Source organism: Schistocerca piceifrons, chromosome X (genome assembly GCF_021461385.2).
Source record: "Schistocerca piceifrons isolate TAMUIC-IGC-003096 chromosome X, iqSchPice1.1, whole genome shotgun sequence".
NCBI classification, from domain to species: Eukaryota; Metazoa; Arthropoda; class Insecta; order Orthoptera; family Acrididae; genus Schistocerca; species Schistocerca piceifrons.
In genome coordinates this window covers 168510911-168528827 of record NC_060149.1, presented here as the reverse complement: position 1 = coordinate 168528827, position 17917 = coordinate 168510911, and the positions used below count along the sequence as shown (strand labels likewise).

Below are 17917 nucleotides of genomic sequence, written 5' to 3'. Positions count from 1 at the left end.
ACAGCCCTGCATGATTCATGGTGTCAGTTCCCTCCAGCACTATTTTAGACACTAGTCAAGTCCATGCCACATCATGCTGCAGCACTTCTGTGTGCTCGCGGGGGCCCTACACGATATTAGGCAGATGTACCAGTTTCTTTGGCTCTTCAGTATATAATGGAGTGATCACATAGGTTAGCTTATGGCTAAAGCAAGTGACAGTCTTTACTTCACTGGTAGCATAATATGACTTCATGGTCCATTTATATGAAGATAAGGAACGGTCATAACACATTCGTTTGGGTCATGTGCGAATGCTACAAAGGTGTTTAAAAATCTGAATTGGAAGACACTTGGAGAAAACTTTGAATATCTCACAGACATTAGTTTACAAAATATCAAGAGCACTTTTTTCACGAAAGAGTGTAGGAAGATCCTTTTATCTCCTACACATCACCCACTCACATATGTGCCACAAAAATTGTATTAATTACTGCTTTTGTGGTGACACAGAAGCCTTTGAAAATAATATGAATAGTCTTCCTTATATGGTGAAATAAAAATTACCCTTATCAGAAATGTAAATTTTGGTACATATAAGTTTAGCATAAATAATATTATTGAAATCCTGACTGACATATTGTATGAATAACCGAAACACATGTTTAATGTTTTTCTCTGAACCACAAGCATTATTTTATCACAGATATGTGCTCATTTCTCACACACTGTAAATGCTGAAACAAAATAAAGTGGATTTCATTTTAAATTTTACTTACTGTCCAAGTGTGACATTATTGTTTTTCCAGCTTTACCACCAGCTTCTGCAAACAGTCGCATTATTTCAAATGGTGCTTTTGGATGACGGCCAGGATGAAAGCTGACAGGACAGTCTAGACTGCTCTGAACCTCAGCTGTAGCTTTAATAACGTTTTTCTCAAATTCTGTGAAGAAAAAATTACAAAGATTTTGGAAGTTTTGCCTACTATCTGTATTATACTGATGAAATATTACATAGCATAAGTAATATCTTGTTTTCAGCAAAGCAGTTTGCAGATCTTATTCATAAATTATAGGTTTAAAATAAAAATTCAAGTTACTGAGTTTGTTACCCGTACTATAACACACATTTTGCACTGAAATATGATGACCTTTTTGGGTATGTGGCTGGGTATTTCTTTCAGTGTGGCATTATACTGTGACTATGAATCTCTCTCTCTGCTCACAGCATGTGACAAAACATGTTGGATTTGTCATGACTGTGAGGCAACATCAACTTCACACCACCATTTATAACCCTTTTCGATTATCCATACACATTTTTCCTTTTGTATTTACTATCAACTCTGGACATCAGAACTGGAATTGGAATTATTATATTCTTGAATTCTGGCAATTCCAATTCCAAAGAAAGCAAGTACTGACAGATGTGAAAATTACTGAAGTATCAGTTTTAGGTCATGGTTGCAAAATACTAACATGAATTTTATACAGAAGAACATAAAAACTGATAGAAGCCAATGAGATCAGTTTGGATTCTGGAAAAATGTGGGAACACACAAGGCAATACTGACCCTAGGATTTCTCATAGAAGATAGCTTAAGGAAAGGCAAACCTACATTTCGGCAAAGCTCCTGAGTTCGAGTCTCAGTCCAGCACACAGTTTTAACCTGCCAGAAAGTTCCATATCAGAGCATACTCCACTGCAGAGCAAAAATTTCATTTTGGAAACATACCCCTGATGGTTGCTAAGCCATGTCTTTGCAATATCCTTTTTTCCAGGAATGCTAGTCCTGCAAATTTTGCAGATGGGTTTCCTTGAAGTTTGGAAGGTAGGAGGTGAGTTACTGGTGGAAGTAAAGCTGTGAGGATGGGTCCTGAGCTGTGCTTGGATAGCTCAATTTGTAGAGTACTTGCCCATCAAAAATAAAGTTCCTGAGTTCAAGTCTCAGTCTGGCACACAGTTTAAATCTACCAAGAAGTTTCATATCAGCTCGCACTTTGTCGCAGGGTGAAGATTTCATTCTAGAAGTGCCTAGTACTTTGTAAGAGTATAATTGTCAACAGTTTCTTAATAAAGTGAGAACCATGCAACACACCATTCTTAAATAAAAACATCTGTACTTATTTAATAAATTTTGTAACATTCTAACTTTGATAGATTACATACTGACAATCTCCCAGAAATTCAGCAGTTACATCATAGTAATGGTCGTACTGTTAGTGGCAAGCTCTTCAGAGGCTTAGCCCACCCAAAAATTTGAAGAAGGCTTACAATTAGAGTTAGAAGATAACAATGCATTGAAAACAGTGTAATGTTGTGTGTTACTACAGTTTCTTCACTCCACCCATGAACTGAGTGGTCACTGTGCTATGCATACGATCCACTTTAACAGTTCACTGCAGGTTTCTAGTTTCCACACAGCAGCTGACAGGGCAACAGACAGTGACAAGTGTTGTATGAGTGTGACATTGAGGCTTGTCTCATCTGTGAAATTGTGTTATTTCATATGCTATTCAGTCCTGGTGTAACAAAACTTGTTTTGGTAATATAAGTTGTGAGTGCATGTGATTAACTGGTTATATTATGGCTTGTGCTGATGGAAAACTTGTGTCTTTACTTCATGAATTAGATGACAGACCAATTTGAAGCTGGACTTACAAAACAAAATGTGTTTATAAAGATAAGCAAAGCACACCACACTTAAACATTAAAATAGTTGATGGCAAACAAAACAGAAAATTTCAATTTCTCAGGTATAAAAAGTATCCTTGGCTTACAGGTTGCTCTGTAACAACTAAATTATTTGTTGTGTATGTATTTTGTTTGGTGGGTCTGGAACTGAAAAAGAATGGTCAGCTTCTTTCAGAGTAAATAAAAAATTGTCAGAAAAGTGGAGAAAAATCAGAATTCAAGAAGGCATCTTCAGACTCAAGTGAGTTTTCAGTAGTTAGGTCATGAACAAATTGAACATTCAATTTCTGAAGGAGCCAAACTTGTAGCTATAAAACATAATGTGATTGTAAAACAAAATAGATTCATAATTGAGAGACTTATTGGTGTTGTTTGTTTCTTGGGCAAGCAAGACCTTGCATTCAGAGGGCACTCTGAAAATGAAAGTTCTGGTAACAAATGGAATTACCTTGAACTATCAGAAATTTTGTCTGGAGAAGAATAGTTTATTCATGCAGAGCACTTCTTGTTTCAAAGGAACATCAAGCACAATTCAAAATGAATTAAGTGAATTGATTACTGATGTCACTAATGATTGCATTAAGGAAGTGTTACAGTTTGTTGGAGTGCAAGCAGAAGAAACCCTGGATTTTTTGTAAGTCACAAATGGGTATTGTTCTATGGTTTTGTACTGAAGACATACCCATAGAAAGATTTATTGGTTTTCACAGTGTTTCTCGTGACAAAACTACTTGGGGTTTCTCGCAAATTGTACACACTACACTTGATATTTGTGGAATTACTGATAGAACAGTGATCAAAACACATGATGGAGCTTCAGTATTGGCATATAAACATGGAGACATTCAAAATGATATTAAACAAAAATGTCCGTCGGCTATATTTTTGCATTGTTATGCTTGTAAACTTATTCTAGTGCTGTTACATTGTTCCAAAAATATCAAAGAAGTTGTTTTTCATTTAAAATCTTGTAGCAGTCCACTCACTTTTTTTTGGCAAATCCTCAAAGAGAATGCAATTCTTAAAAAATAAAACTTCAGATTGCCTAAAATGTGTACTACACTCTGGAATTTCAGACAATATTGTATATTAAATACCCTGATTTTAAAGATATTTCCAAAAATATTGCCACAAATGATGAAAACTGAGATACAGAGTCATTCAACAGTGCTTCTAGCTTGCTTAGTATTCTTAACAAAACTCAAATCCCTTTCCTACTTTGCCTTTACAAAGAAACATTTTTATATGCTGATCACCTCTAGGCACTTCTTCAGCACAAAACTGCATATGGTATTAGTATTTGTGATGCTGAAATCAAGAAGACTTTCAATTTGTTAAAGGATATGAAATCAGAAAAAATTGACCTCATGTACTGAAAGCTGTAACCAGAAATTTCTTAGTGAAATAAGTGTTAGTGTGCATGACTTCCCAAACTTAAAATATTATCTTATGAGAGCTTAGATAACATGATAGTGCAAATGGAAATGAGTTTTGGATATCTTTGGAATATTCAGCTTATAGAGCTGCTTGAAAACAATCAATTTGGACATTATAAACCAAATTTCCCAACAATGAAACGGAATGGACTTCTCACAACTTATCCATTGTTCAAGAAAGAATGACTAGAAAATGAGTTAGGAAATATTTACATTGACAAAAATAAATATTTACCACCCACAGACTTTCTTAGTATCATTGTGGACAATGATTTTCAAAATATTTACAAAAAAGTAACAAAGTTTATCAAATTGATCCTTAATGGTTCAAATGGCTCTGAGTACTATGGGACTTAACTTCTGAGGTCATCAGTCCCTAGAACTGATAACTACTTAAACCTAACTAACCTAAGGACATCACACACATCCATGCCCGAGGCAGGATTCGAACCCGCGACCGTAGCGGTCGCGCAGTTCCAGACTGTAGAAATTGATCCTTATATCTCCTGTCACTACAGCTTCTTCTGAAATAAATATGAGCACCCTTAAAAGAATTAAAAATTGCCTTCACAGATCAATGATAAATGGTAGGTTGAGTTCTCTCTGCACAGTTGTCATAGAAACAAAATGTGTTAAGCAACTTAAAAGTGATCAGAAATTTAAAGATAATGTGTTTACTCTGGCCTGAGCTGCCAGAGTTGGTGGTCATGTGTGCAGGAGTTGCGCCTGCTTGTATTAATGAATGGTGTGTGTTCCTCTTTCTCTGATGAAAGCTGTGGCCGAAAGTTTTATGTAAGTGCCTTTTCATTGCGCCTGTCTGCAAATTAACATGCCATCTTTACAGTAAGTAGCAACCCATCTTTTTGTATATTAATGAGATTCCTACCTGGAATTTAAATTTATATTCCAAAGCAACAAATTACTCTTCTTCAGAGACACTTTTGATGCCATTGCCAGTGTACATTTTATATCCTCTCTACCTCGGCCATCATCACTTATTTTGCTGCTACCTTTGGTGTCTCATTTCCTAATCTAATTACCTGAGCACCACCTTATTTAATGCTACTACATTCCATTAACCTTGTTTTGATTTTGTTGATTTAATCTTATATCCTCCATTCAAGATGATGTCCATTCCATTCAACTGCTCTTCCAAGACCTTTGCTGTTCCTGAGAGAATTACAGTGTCATTGGCAAACCTCAAAGTTTTCATTTCTTCTCCCTGAACTTCAATTCTTATTCCAAACTTTTCTTTTGTTCCTTTACTGCTTGTGCAAAATATAGTTTGAATAATATTGCTGACAGGCTGCAACCCTGTCTCACTCCCTTGTCAACCACTGTTTCCCTTTCTTAGTCCTCAACTCTTGTACCTTCCATCTGGTTTCTATACAAGTTGTAATTAGCCTTTTGATCCTTGTGTTTTACCCATGACACCTTCATAATTTCAAGAAAAGTATTCTAGTCAACAGTGTCAAAATGTTCATCTAATTGTATAAATGCTATAAACATAGGTTTGCCTTTCATTGCCCTATCTTCTACAAGAAGTCTTAGGGTCAGTATACCTCACATGTTTCTACATTGCTCTAGAATCCGACCGATCATCCCAAAGGTCAGCATCTACCAGTTTTTTGATTCTTCTGCAAAGAATTCTTGTTAGTATTTTGCAATAATGATGTATTAAACTGATAGGTCAGTTATATTCACACTATCAGCATCTGCTTTGTTAGGAACTGGAATTATTACATTTTTCTTGAAGTCTTATTGGTATTTTGTCTGTCTCATACATCAAACAATCATGTCGGAGGAACATCCGCAACTGAGCGTTATACCAGCAGCTGAAAATACCGCTGCAGTTGTAAGGTTCATTTATTATCACATGACCAGTTTTGGGCTCTTATACGCCCATCTTCAGGTGTCATAGCTTGGTGCTGTGACCTCAGGTGCCACAGTGACCATGTACAAGATACAGCGTGCTACCGATAACTTACTTCAGATACCACTCGAATAGTAAAACTGGTAGCATTAAGTCTTTGAACAAGATCCTGAGTGTGGCCTTTCCATGACAGTTTACTATCTATCTGAACACCTAGAAATTTGAACTGTTCAGTTTCACTAATCATATGCCCATTCTGTGAAATTAAAATGTCAGGTTTTGTTGAATTGTGTGTTAAAAACTGAAAAAACTGATTCATACTGTGATTTAGTGTTTGTTTATTTTCTACAAGCTGTGAATTTATGTCATGAACTACACTATTTGAAACCAAGCCAGTGTTGCACACAACATCCTTTACTACCAAGCTAGTGTCATCAGCAAACAGAAATATTTTAGTTACCCGTAATACTACTAAATTCTTCTCACAGTATCATATTTCCCATCACATCTTCATCTACATCCTCTTCCCTTTCTGTAATATTACCTCTTTCATCTCATTTGAATAGACCCTTGATATGCTCCTCCCACCTTTCAGCTTTCCCTCCTTTGCTTAGTACCGGTTTTCCATCTGAGATTTTGATGGTCATTTTCTCCACATGGCTTTTAGCTTTCCCTCCTTTGCTTAGTACCGGTTTTCCATCTGAGATTTTGATGGACATTTTCTCCACATGGCTCTTAAATTTAACTATAGGTGGTATCTGTCCCTAGCTACATAAGCTGCTACATCCTTACATTTGTCCTCTCACCATTCCTGCTTAGCCATTTTGCACTTCCTGTCAGTCACTTTCTTAGATGTTCCATATTCCCTTTTGCCTGCTTCATTGGCTGCATTTTTATGTGTTGTCCTTTCATCAATTAAATTCAATATCTCCTATGTTAACCAAAGATTTTTATTAGGCCTTGTCGTTTTATCTGTTCACTCTTCTGCTGTCTTCACTATTTCAGCTCTCAAAGCTACTCATTCATCTTCTACCATATTCTTTTCCCCTGTTCTAGTCAATCATTTTCTAATGCTCCCTCTGAAACTCTCAACAACCTCTGCTTATTTCAACTTATCCAGGCCCCATCTCCTTAATTTCCTACCTTTTTGCAATTTCTTCAGTTTTATTTTAAAGTTCATAACCGACAAATTGTGATAATAGTCCATATCTACCTCTGGAAATGTCTTACAATTTAAAATTGGGTCCTGAATTGGTGCCTTACCATAATATAACCAATATGATACCTTCTGGTGTCTCCAGAACTGTTCTATATACACAACCTTCTTTCTTGTGCAAAATTTTATCAGACAGCTTCCTCTTTCATTCCTTTCATCCAATCCATATTCACTTGCCATTTTTCCTTCTCCTCCTTTTACTATTATCAAATTCCAGTCCCCCACCATAATTAAATTTTCACCTCTCTTAACTATCTGAATAATTTCTTTTATATCATCATACATTTCTTCAATCCCTTACTCATCTGCGGGGCTAGTTGACATATAAACTTGTACTACTGAGTTGGTTGTGGGCTTGTGTCTATCTTGGCTATGATAATGCAATCAGTATGCTGTTCATAGTAGCTTACCCATATTCCTATTTTCTTATTCATTATTAAATCTACTCCTGCATTATCACTATTTGATTTTATACTTTTAATCCTGTATTCATCTGACCAGAAGTCTTGTTTCTCCTGCCACCAAACTTCAGTACATAAATTCAAAACGTGCAGAATCTTAAGTCAGCTCAAGACTCAGTTTCTAGAGTTTATAACACACAATTCAGCTAAAACTGACATTTCCGTTACACGGAACTGGCATCTCATTACTGTTGTTCATGTTTAGTATTGTTACCGGGCCTGTTTCGCTATATAAAGGGCATGAAAAGTGAGGGTGATGTGAGATCACTGTGAATGACATGGAAGTGCTGCATACTTGTGTGTGATAGTGTTATCAACATCCGAAAAACTTTGAACGGTGCCACATTGTGGCTTTCCATTTGGCCAGATGGTCAAATCATGCAAAATTTAGATTTGTGGGGCATTCAGATGTGACAATGGCCCAGTACTGGACTGCATGGGAATGTGAGGGCAAACGAACGAATTGTCAAGGCTCTGTTCGACCGTATGTGACCACTGCAAGGAAGAATGACCAGATTGTGCACCAAGATCATCATAACCCCTTCACATTTGTGCCTTTCATCCAAAAACAAGTAGTGAACTCCATGCAACATTCTGTGTCATTCTGCACCACTGGATGGGGACTAACCTCAGATGGACAAGTGAATTATCGTCCCACACATAGGCTACCATTAACACCATAACACAACAGCTGCATTTGGAGCGATACAAGTACCAGGAAGCATGGACTGCTGATGAATGGCATTGAACTGTGTTCAGCAATGAATCATGGTAACCATTGTTGGTGAGTATGACGGCAACCTGGAGAGAGGTTGTGACAAAGAGAGCTGGGATATTTTTACTTCCCTTCTTGTTTTGTGATCTGCCTTTTTATATTCTTTTCTATTTTTATTTTTGAACTAATTACCATTAACATACGTGAGTATAATCTGTATTTTCATAATAGAGAAAGGTTGACCTTCAGTTTTAAAGAATTTAACACCAGATCTAATGTTGTGCTGAGTTTTAGGTATGTAATTGATTTTCTAATTTATTTCAACTATTTCTAGTTAGTATCTTTTGTTATAGGATGAAATCAGTAATCGTTTCATAACATAAATTCTATTGTTGATGTATAAACAAATATAAATTCTGTAATAATTGTAAACATTTGAAAGACAAAATGCTGTTATGCTTAAAGTATCTATTTGGCTCTAGTCAGAAACATGTTAGCAAAGCCAGCCCTTAATTAATTCCAAAGTAATTAACAGTTTTGTCAAAAGTATTGTTTGCATAATGATATTTGTTAATTCCATGTTTTAAACAAATAATTCGGCTTAACCCTAGTAGTAGAAGAAACTGTTAAAAAGAACCAATTTTTAGATGCATTCAGTTAATTGTTTGAAGTAAGTTTTAGTTGTAATTTCTGTAAATTTAACTTTAAACCATGTGTAAGTTCAGTATCTATTATTGTGAGGATAAATAAGGGCTCAATTTTTGGTTATGAGATAGTCAGTCTGTGGCTGGGTTTCAGACGAGAAGCCTGTGTTGATTAAAACTACAACAATGCTTCAACTTAACGGTGGAATAAGTGTTAAACAATTAAGCTGTGTGTAAAAACAATGACAATGTCTGCTCTGCTCCATATGTACCTGATTAGTCTTTAAGAACTGTGAACTTTGTGGTTAGGTTTTACTGCTCGTAGTTGTTCAACAGGAAACTATTGTTGCAGTATGTGGAGTTTTGCCTGCAAACTAATAATGAGGCTTATTGAAAGTTAAACAATAGTGCATTGGCCATATAACTATGTATTATTAGGGGGTTGTGAAAAGTGAAATTAAAGTACTGTGAATCACAACTGTGCACCTGTTGGCTACATTATTTACAGTCATCAGTGTCTGAATCCACAACCCATCTTTCAGCCAGGGTAGCAACGCAGTACATCGACACCGAGGACAACAAACAAAGAAAATAAAGCAGGCAGATCTGCTACAAGTGGTGCCATGGGTGAGGAATATTGAATGTAGCCACAATAAAACAAGGACTCACAAAATTTGAAAAGTGAAATCAGCAGCGGTTTACAGTGAACAGATGCTACAGCCAATCAGCACTGGAGTTTCATGGTCACAGTATGACAGCAGCCAACTAGTGAGTCAGTTCTATGGAAGCAGCCATTGAGTACAGGAGCAGCCAGTCAGCATGAAGGTGGACACAACTGACCAGAGATAAACAAGACATCTTACCAAGAGAATTACAACTTGCCGCCGCTGTGCAGATCCAGATGACAACTACGAGAAGCACAGCAGTGCATCTGCAGACAAGTGATTAAAAACAAAGTAATTCATTGTAAAAGCTGTTTTGTATTAATTGATACATAATGAGTGACCTTAAGGAACAAGACTGTGAGATGGGAGACAAGGGACAACAGCAGACTGGTTCTGTAGATGCTATTAGTTATAGATCAAACATGAATGTAAGTTTGAATGATGGGGCGAAAGTCCTTTTGTAGATGAAATGATAAAAGCATCATCTACAGTGTATGGTGAGGTGAGCGGAATGGGTAAAAACAATACTGAAGTACATGAGATCGTTAAGGTTAAGGAGGAGGAACCTAGTAGCGAAAGTCAGCAAGGACAAAAGTTTATGGCAGACAAAACTTTGGGAGCAATGTTAATGCAAAATATGAGTAGTTTGAGCTGTTTGAGTAATATAAGTATAAATGAAGACATGAATATGATGGAAAATAACATTAGTAGTATGAAAGAAGACATTAGTAGTATGAGGAAAGACATTATCAGGATGGAAAACAAAACTAATAGCAATTAACTGACATGGTTAGCTTAAAGGATGAACTGAAGAAAGAAATTAAAGAGGAGATTAAGGCAGTCAGCTCTAATCTTTCAGAATTAAATAAGATCATTGAGGCCGTAGCTAAAGATTGTGATGAAAAGATAAAGACTGTAGCACATAACGCTAATGGGAAATTAACATTGGTGAGTAGTAAACGTGTAGAAGAGAGAAGAAAGCTTTGTGGTGACTATAGTAGGAAGGTGGAGGCTTCTGAAAAACAGTGTAAAGATCAAGTCATAGCTGCCAGGAAATTTTGTGCTGAAAACAGGGTAAAACTCAAAATTATTAACTGTGGAATTGGCAGGACAGCTGTTGGAATGCAATTTCTTCGTAATTCAAAATCTTAGCATTGATGTAATATTTGGGAATAATTTCTTGTGTAATAGCAAGTAGGGGGGTTCAACATTCTGTATTGGGTTCATTATGTGGTGATAATGCTTATCCCTGCTGTCTGTCTCATTTTTCATGTTTCCTGAGGCAGTCAAACTCTTCTCCTATCCTACATGTTTTTTGTAAGCCAATAAGAATTAAGCTCTCTTCTACTTTCATATGATTTTGTACAGAAAGATATGTTAGTATTAGAATATTTTAGGAAAGGTTTCTCCAGTATTATTTATATATATTATTTTGTGTTAGTTACAAGTAATAGAATGATAAGAGGAGGGAAGAAAATAAATCAGTACTATGATTAAAGAATTTGTCAAACACAAAGGTAAGGTAAACTGAAAATGAAAGGTGTCAGCATATGTGAAGGATAATTATCATCTAAAGTAATCAGCTCATGTGTGAAGTTAGTGTAATTTAGTGCAGCAGCAGAGGTAATATGCAGTAAAAATCATCTTGAATACTAGATCTTAATATTAATTGTGGTATAATAGAAGTGCTTTTGTTCAATGCCATCAGTATATGGAGATAACAATCTACCCATAGAAGTGTCATGGTACAGCCTTGTTTAACATTAAGGAATTACAACTTCAGACATAGCTGCCTGGAGTAATGTATGTGGAAATAATAAGCAATGTTTGTATGTATATCACCCTTCAGGCTAGAATCTTAAGTAATTTGATGGAATACAGTGAAATAATAGTTTTGCAAAGTGATAATTTTGTCTGATCAGTAATGAAAGTTAAGTTTGCCTTAGCATAAGGATCTGTAACTGTGGAGTGCTTTTCAGTACAGTCAATTTTGCATTAAATAAGCAGAGCAGGTGTTTATTTATTACTTAATGAAGCAATTATGATATAATCAAATAATGAATAAAGCCTGCCTCTGCTGTAGGTTTTTTTTGACACTTGTGTGTCAATGGGGATGAAATGATGATGATAAGGACAACACAACACCCAGTCCCTGAGTGGAGAAAATCTCTGACCCAGCCGGCAATCGAACCTGGGCCATTAGGTATGATATTCAGTCACCCTGACCACTCAGCTACCGGGAGCGGACATAAGATCCAATTATGACAATATAGCTCTATCAAAACCAGTCATCCAATAAAATTCTTTTTTTAGTGATTTTAGCTTGTGAAGTTTTCTTCAGTTACCATACATTGTGTCCACCCCCGGTCAGTGAGTGGTCAGCGCAACAGTGCCAATCCTAAGGGCCCGGGTTTGATTGCTGGCTGGGTTGGAGATTTTCTCTGCTCAGGGACTGGGTGTTGTGTTGTCTTAATCATCATCATTTCATCCCCATCAATGCGCAAGTCACCAAAGTGGTGTCAAATGGAAAGACTTGTACCCGGCATACTGTCTACCCAACGGGAGGCCCTAGTTACACGACCATGCATTGCAGATCACACATATGCTGACAGTGTGAGGAATGTATAAGAGGAATACCATTTGAAAAGCTCAAGTGCTCTTCTCTCATGTGAAACTTCACTTTGTTGCAGACTGCTGTGGAGGCTGTCACCTGTTTGAAGGAATTTTGTGAACATTTTATCATTGATTTTGGAATGTTAAATCCGATTTCTTTCACTCTCGAACTGTCACCTATTCATGGTGCTGTTCCCAAGGTTTGCTCACCAGATACAGTCTGTGTTGCAGGCCAGGAGTGGTTTTTACTGGTTAGTGTCTGCTGACAGATATGTTATCAGTGTGACATCTGCAAGCAACCAATATAAAATGTTGGAAAGATGTTACATGTGCCTCCAGAGGCTGCTGCAGAACATGGATTCCAGACTTGGTTCTCTCTCCCTGTTCTCAGCCGCCGACTCGACAGCATGCACTTTCCATGCTTTCCCATTTTATAGACTTCGGTCCACTGCAGTTCAGTTGTAATGGCTCCTCCAAACTGCTGGGGGTATGTTTGCCCTCCCCAGGCACACCCATTGTATTCAAAGTACTGAAATACAAGGTCATATTGTATCTATTTAATTCTCCTATTCTTATATGAAGCTACTCTTATTGGATGTTCTGTCCCTCACTCATCCCAGCACCTGTATGAAACTGGTGCCAAACAAGCAGGATGGCCCATCTTACAGTTTGTAAAAGACCATATTTTCATGACTAAAAATATGGTGTGCATTATGCTTTCATTCAGCTATGAAACAAGCCTGGGCATGGTTCAACTGTGGTTGGTGTCTGTCTGTCACTGGGCTTACACTGTGTGTCCTGCTGCTATTTCAAGCAAAGGCTGACTGCATTTCAGAAGTCTGTGAGCAAGTGCTCTCATGCACTGAACCTGTGCTGCCACATGGTGTGCCTCCCTGACATATTTGAATGTGGCCTTGCTGTGGCCCCCTGTGCCCTCACCACAGCCACTCCAATGCCTGTCCATTCCAAGCAAAGTCTGTAGGTGCACTGCCTACCACTCACTGTGGTCATCATTCCATGCCATGCTGCCAGACTGCTGCCCAATGCTGATAACAGTGCTTAGCTGCCTGTTTCAGCCACAATGCCACTCATGCTGCCGCCCAGTGGTGACTCTCATCTGTTGCCAGCAATGTGCTATCTGACCTGGCAGTACTGCCATGGGGGGTCCTGACTCTGACATTGGAAGCCTCATCAAACCTCATCACTGTTGCATTCAGCTGTCAACATCAGGTCCATGCTGCATTCATAAGGGTACTACATGCCTGCAACCCCATCTGCCCACTTGCGCCTTTGCAGCTGTCGCATTGTGTGTGTCGCATTGCAGCACATTGTGTCTCGTCGTGTCTACTGTAAGTGTTGCCATGTAAAGAATTGTAGTCATTGACTAACAAGTGGGGAATGTTGCATCAAGAGCTAACTATTTCCTTTACAGTAAATTTTTATCCTGATTAGCAATTTATTGATAGCAATTTTGGATCCCATTCAGAATTTACAAAAAGGCCCACACATGCTCACAGTTAGAATGCAATGCAGAGTAGAGACAAGTCATAATGAGGATACCATTAAGACTTTGCAAGTGCCGTTGAACACACCTGCCTTGAAGAATTTTGACTTGGAGAAGAGGTTAGAGCAGGCACAGGTACACTGTTGTCTGTGTTAAAGAAAGATTGAATGTACAGGCTGCTCCTGAGACTAGCACTGCTGCTGCCCCTCAGTTTAATATAGTAAATAGTTTTCCAGTAGTCATTTTCATTGCCTCTTTTACATGAAAGCTCTTGAAGAATGTGGCCGCCTTTTTGTGGTATGTACATAATGTTGACCGTATTTGTTCCTGGTCAGATAGTGTTTGGTTTAATGAGGTGAGTTTAAAGCTATTGGGTGATCTATGGTATGTACATAATGTTGACCATATTTGTTCCTGGTCAGATAGTGTTTGGTTTAATGAGGTGAGTTTAAAGCTATTGGGTGATGTATGTACCCATGTGGAATCAGTAAAGAAGTGCAAAACATTTTTAAGTATTGTCCAAGGGCTTAGAAAAGCAATATTCAGATGAGGGAAATGTGAGCTATTACTGGAAAAATTTCTGTCCATAGGCACAGGCAGGGAGGAGATTTTGAAACATTTGCAGGTCAGAGCTGCACAATTTTGTGCTGTACCTATGTTTTGGGGCTGCATCAAGAATGAAATGAGGTCCTACTTGAGGAGGCAGAAGTGAGAGCAGTAGATGTATTCATTAAGGTGACTGACCCCAAGATTGGTGAGGAGGATAATATCAATTGCCCCTTCACTACAAGAGGTTGTGTGCCTTGCCCTCCTATAGGAGGAAGCTAGTTCTCCCCATGTGGCTGCAAGGGAAACAAATTACCGTATTTCGGACTATAAGACACACTTTTTTCTTTGAAAGATTGCCTCCAAAATTCAGGTGCATCTTACACTCAAAATTAATATACAAACGTCCAGTGTTTGACTTAAAATTGCCACAAGTCTTAAAAATGACTGTGTATTCAATACCATGGAAAGCCTGTCTATAATTGGCAACATTGGATTTGACTGACATAAATGTGACAAATATGAGTTGTTGAGACTAGCACTGTCCCCCTCCTGTCCCACCATCACAAATCCAGAACAATGTCTATCCTGCGATGCATCATTGCAGTCTACAGTAAAAGTGAACTTGAAGTGAAAGTGATTTGTGTTATTGGTAACAGTACAATATTTTTGATAGTAGCTAGTTTCATAATGTAGAGAAATAAAAGTCATTTGTATGACGTGGGCTATAAATTCAAAGTAACAGCACATGCAGAACATTGAAACAGAGCAGCTGTACAACATTTTGGCTCTCCAGCAACAGAAAAAAACCATTTGCGATTGATTGGCTAGGAAAGAAGACCTGAAAAAATGAGGGAGACTAAATATGCAAATAGAGGACTGAACACAACATGACCGAAACTAGAAGATGACATATTGAAATGGATTCAAGGACACTGTCAAAATGGCATTGGAATTAATGCTAAAATGATTCAAATTCATGCTTGTAAGCTAACACTACAATGGAACTTAATAGACTTTAAGGGTGGAGTTGGTTGGTGCTACAGGTTTATGAAGTGTCATGAACTTAGCATGTGAACCAAAACCAAAATGTCCCAGAAAATGCAACAAGACTATGAAGAGAAAATATTAGCTTTCCATCACTGTATTATTCATCATCAAAAGGAAACCAATGTGGAACTAAATATATCAAATATGGATGAAATTCCTCTGACATTTGACATGCCAAATAACAAAACTGTTGCCATGGAAGGTGCTAAAACTGTAACTATAAAAACAAGTGGACATGAAAAATGCACTACACTGTTGTGCTTTCATGTTGTGCTGAGAGTATTAAAATTAATCCAGTGATCATTTTCAAGTGCAAAACAATGCCAATACTTTCTGAAATACAGCCAGTTGTTGTTGTTCACATACATGACAAGGGTCAGATGGATGAGGCTGATATGAAACTATGGGTTAACAGAGTATAGGAGAGAAGGAAAGGTTTTTACTGAAGAAGAGTTCTCTTCTTGTGCTAGATCAGTTTAGTAGTCATTTGAAAAATTCTGTGAAAGGGAAAATGAGACAGGGAAATACAGAGCTTGCTGCTATTTTGCACCCTCTTGATGTCTTGATAAATAAAACATTTAAAGTGTATATGAGTGAGGAATGGAACAAATGGATGAAGGGTCCCACTCCCCAAGATTCCAGTGAACTGCATATCTGTGTATTAAGGGCAAATGCACCTGAAACCATATGTGGCAGTACATCTACATCTACATTTACATAAATACTCCGCAAGCCACTGTACGATGCGTGGCAGATGGTACCCCATACCTCTACTTCTCATTTCCTTTCCTGTTCCAGTCACAAACAGAAAAAAAATGGCTCTGAGCACTATGGGACTCAACTGCTGAGGTCATTAGTCCCCTAGAACTTAGAACTAGTTAAACATAACTAACCTAAGACAGCACAAACATCCATGCCCGAGGCAGGATTCGAACCTGCGACCGTAGCGGTCTTGCGGTTCCAGACTGCAGCGCCTTTAACCGCACGGCCACTTCGGCCGGCACTCACAAACAGAGCAAGGGAAAAATGACTGTCTATATGCCTCCTTATGAGCCCTAATTACTCTCTCTTATCTTTGTGGCCCTTATGTGTGTTTCTGAAAATGAACAATGCCTTCCCTCCAGGGATTCCCATTTCAGTTACCAAAGCATCTTACATATTGTTCAAACTTACCAGTAACAAATCTAGCAGCTAGCCTCTGAATTTTTTTGATGTCTTCCTTCAGTCTGACGTGGTATGGATCCCAAACACTCAAGCAGTACTCAAGAATAGGTTGCAGCAGCTTCCTATATGCAGTCTCCTTTACAGGTAAACGTCTATTTCCTAAAATTCTCCCAATGAACCAAAGTCAACCATTCACTTTTCCTACCACAGTTCTCATATGCTCGTTCCACCTCATATCACTTTGCAGTGTTACACCCAGATATTTAAATGACTTGACTGTGTCAAGCAGGACACAAGTAATACTGTAGCTGAACATTACAATTTCGATCTTCCTACTAATCTGCATTAAATTACATTTTTCCACATTTAGGGGTAGCTGCCATTCATCACACCAACTGGAAATTTTGTCTAAGTCATCTTGTACCTTCCTACAGTCACTCAACTTTGACATTTTATCATACATCACATCATCATCAGCAAACAACTGCAAATTACTGTCCACCCTGCCTGCCAAATCAGTTATATAAATAGAGAACAACAGCAGTTGTATCACACCTCCCATGTCTCTGATGAACACTTGCCACTAAGGACAATATACTAGGTTTTGATATTTAACAAGACTTCATGCCACTCACATATCTGTGAACTTATCCCATATACTTGTACCTTAGTTAACAGTCTGCAGTGAGGCACCATGTCAAATGCTTTCCAGAAGTATAGAAATATGGATTCCGCCTGTTGCCCTTCATCCATAGTTCTCAGTATATCATGTGAGAAAAGGGAAAGCTGAGTTTCACATGAGTGATGCTTTCTAAAACCATGCTGGTTCATGGACATAAGCTTCTCAGTCTCAAGAAAGTTTATTATATTCGAACTGAGGATGTGCTCAAGGATTCTGCAGGAAACAGAAGTTAGGGATATTGATCTATTATTTTGCAGGTCCCTTCTTTTACCCTTCTTGTACACTAGAGTCACCTGTGCTTTTTTTCAGTCACTTGAGACTTTGTGCTGGATGAGACACCCACAATAAATGCAAGCTAGGTAAGGGAACAATGCTGTACATTACTTTTTGTAAATTGAACTGGGATTCCATGCAGACAAGGTGATTTATTTTCTTTCAAATCTTTCAGATGTTTCTCTATGCCAGGTATGCTTATTACTATGTCACCCATATGGGAGACGGTCCCATGGTCAAATGATGGTATGTTTGTATGATTCTCCTGTGTGCATGATTTCCTGAATGTGAAATTTAAAAGTTCAGCTTTCATTTTGCTATCTTCAACTACCACACCAGACAGGTCAACAAGGGACTGAATGGAAGCCTTAGACCCGCTTAGTGATTTTACATAAGACCAG

General features: G+C 37.9%; 1 protein-coding gene across 1 annotated transcript in view; it reads right to left on the bottom strand.

Annotated features, from left to right (window-relative positions):
- LOC124722997 (phosphotriesterase-related protein) overlaps positions 1 to 17917 on the bottom strand; it is a 239160-nt gene that overhangs the window by 67461 nt on the left and 153782 nt on the right. The window contains exon 5 of the mRNA XM_047248171.1: positions 759 to 923. Coding sequence (XP_047104127.1) covers positions 759 to 923 — 165 coding nt within the window. The remainder of the gene's footprint in view (positions 1 to 758; positions 924 to 17917) is intronic.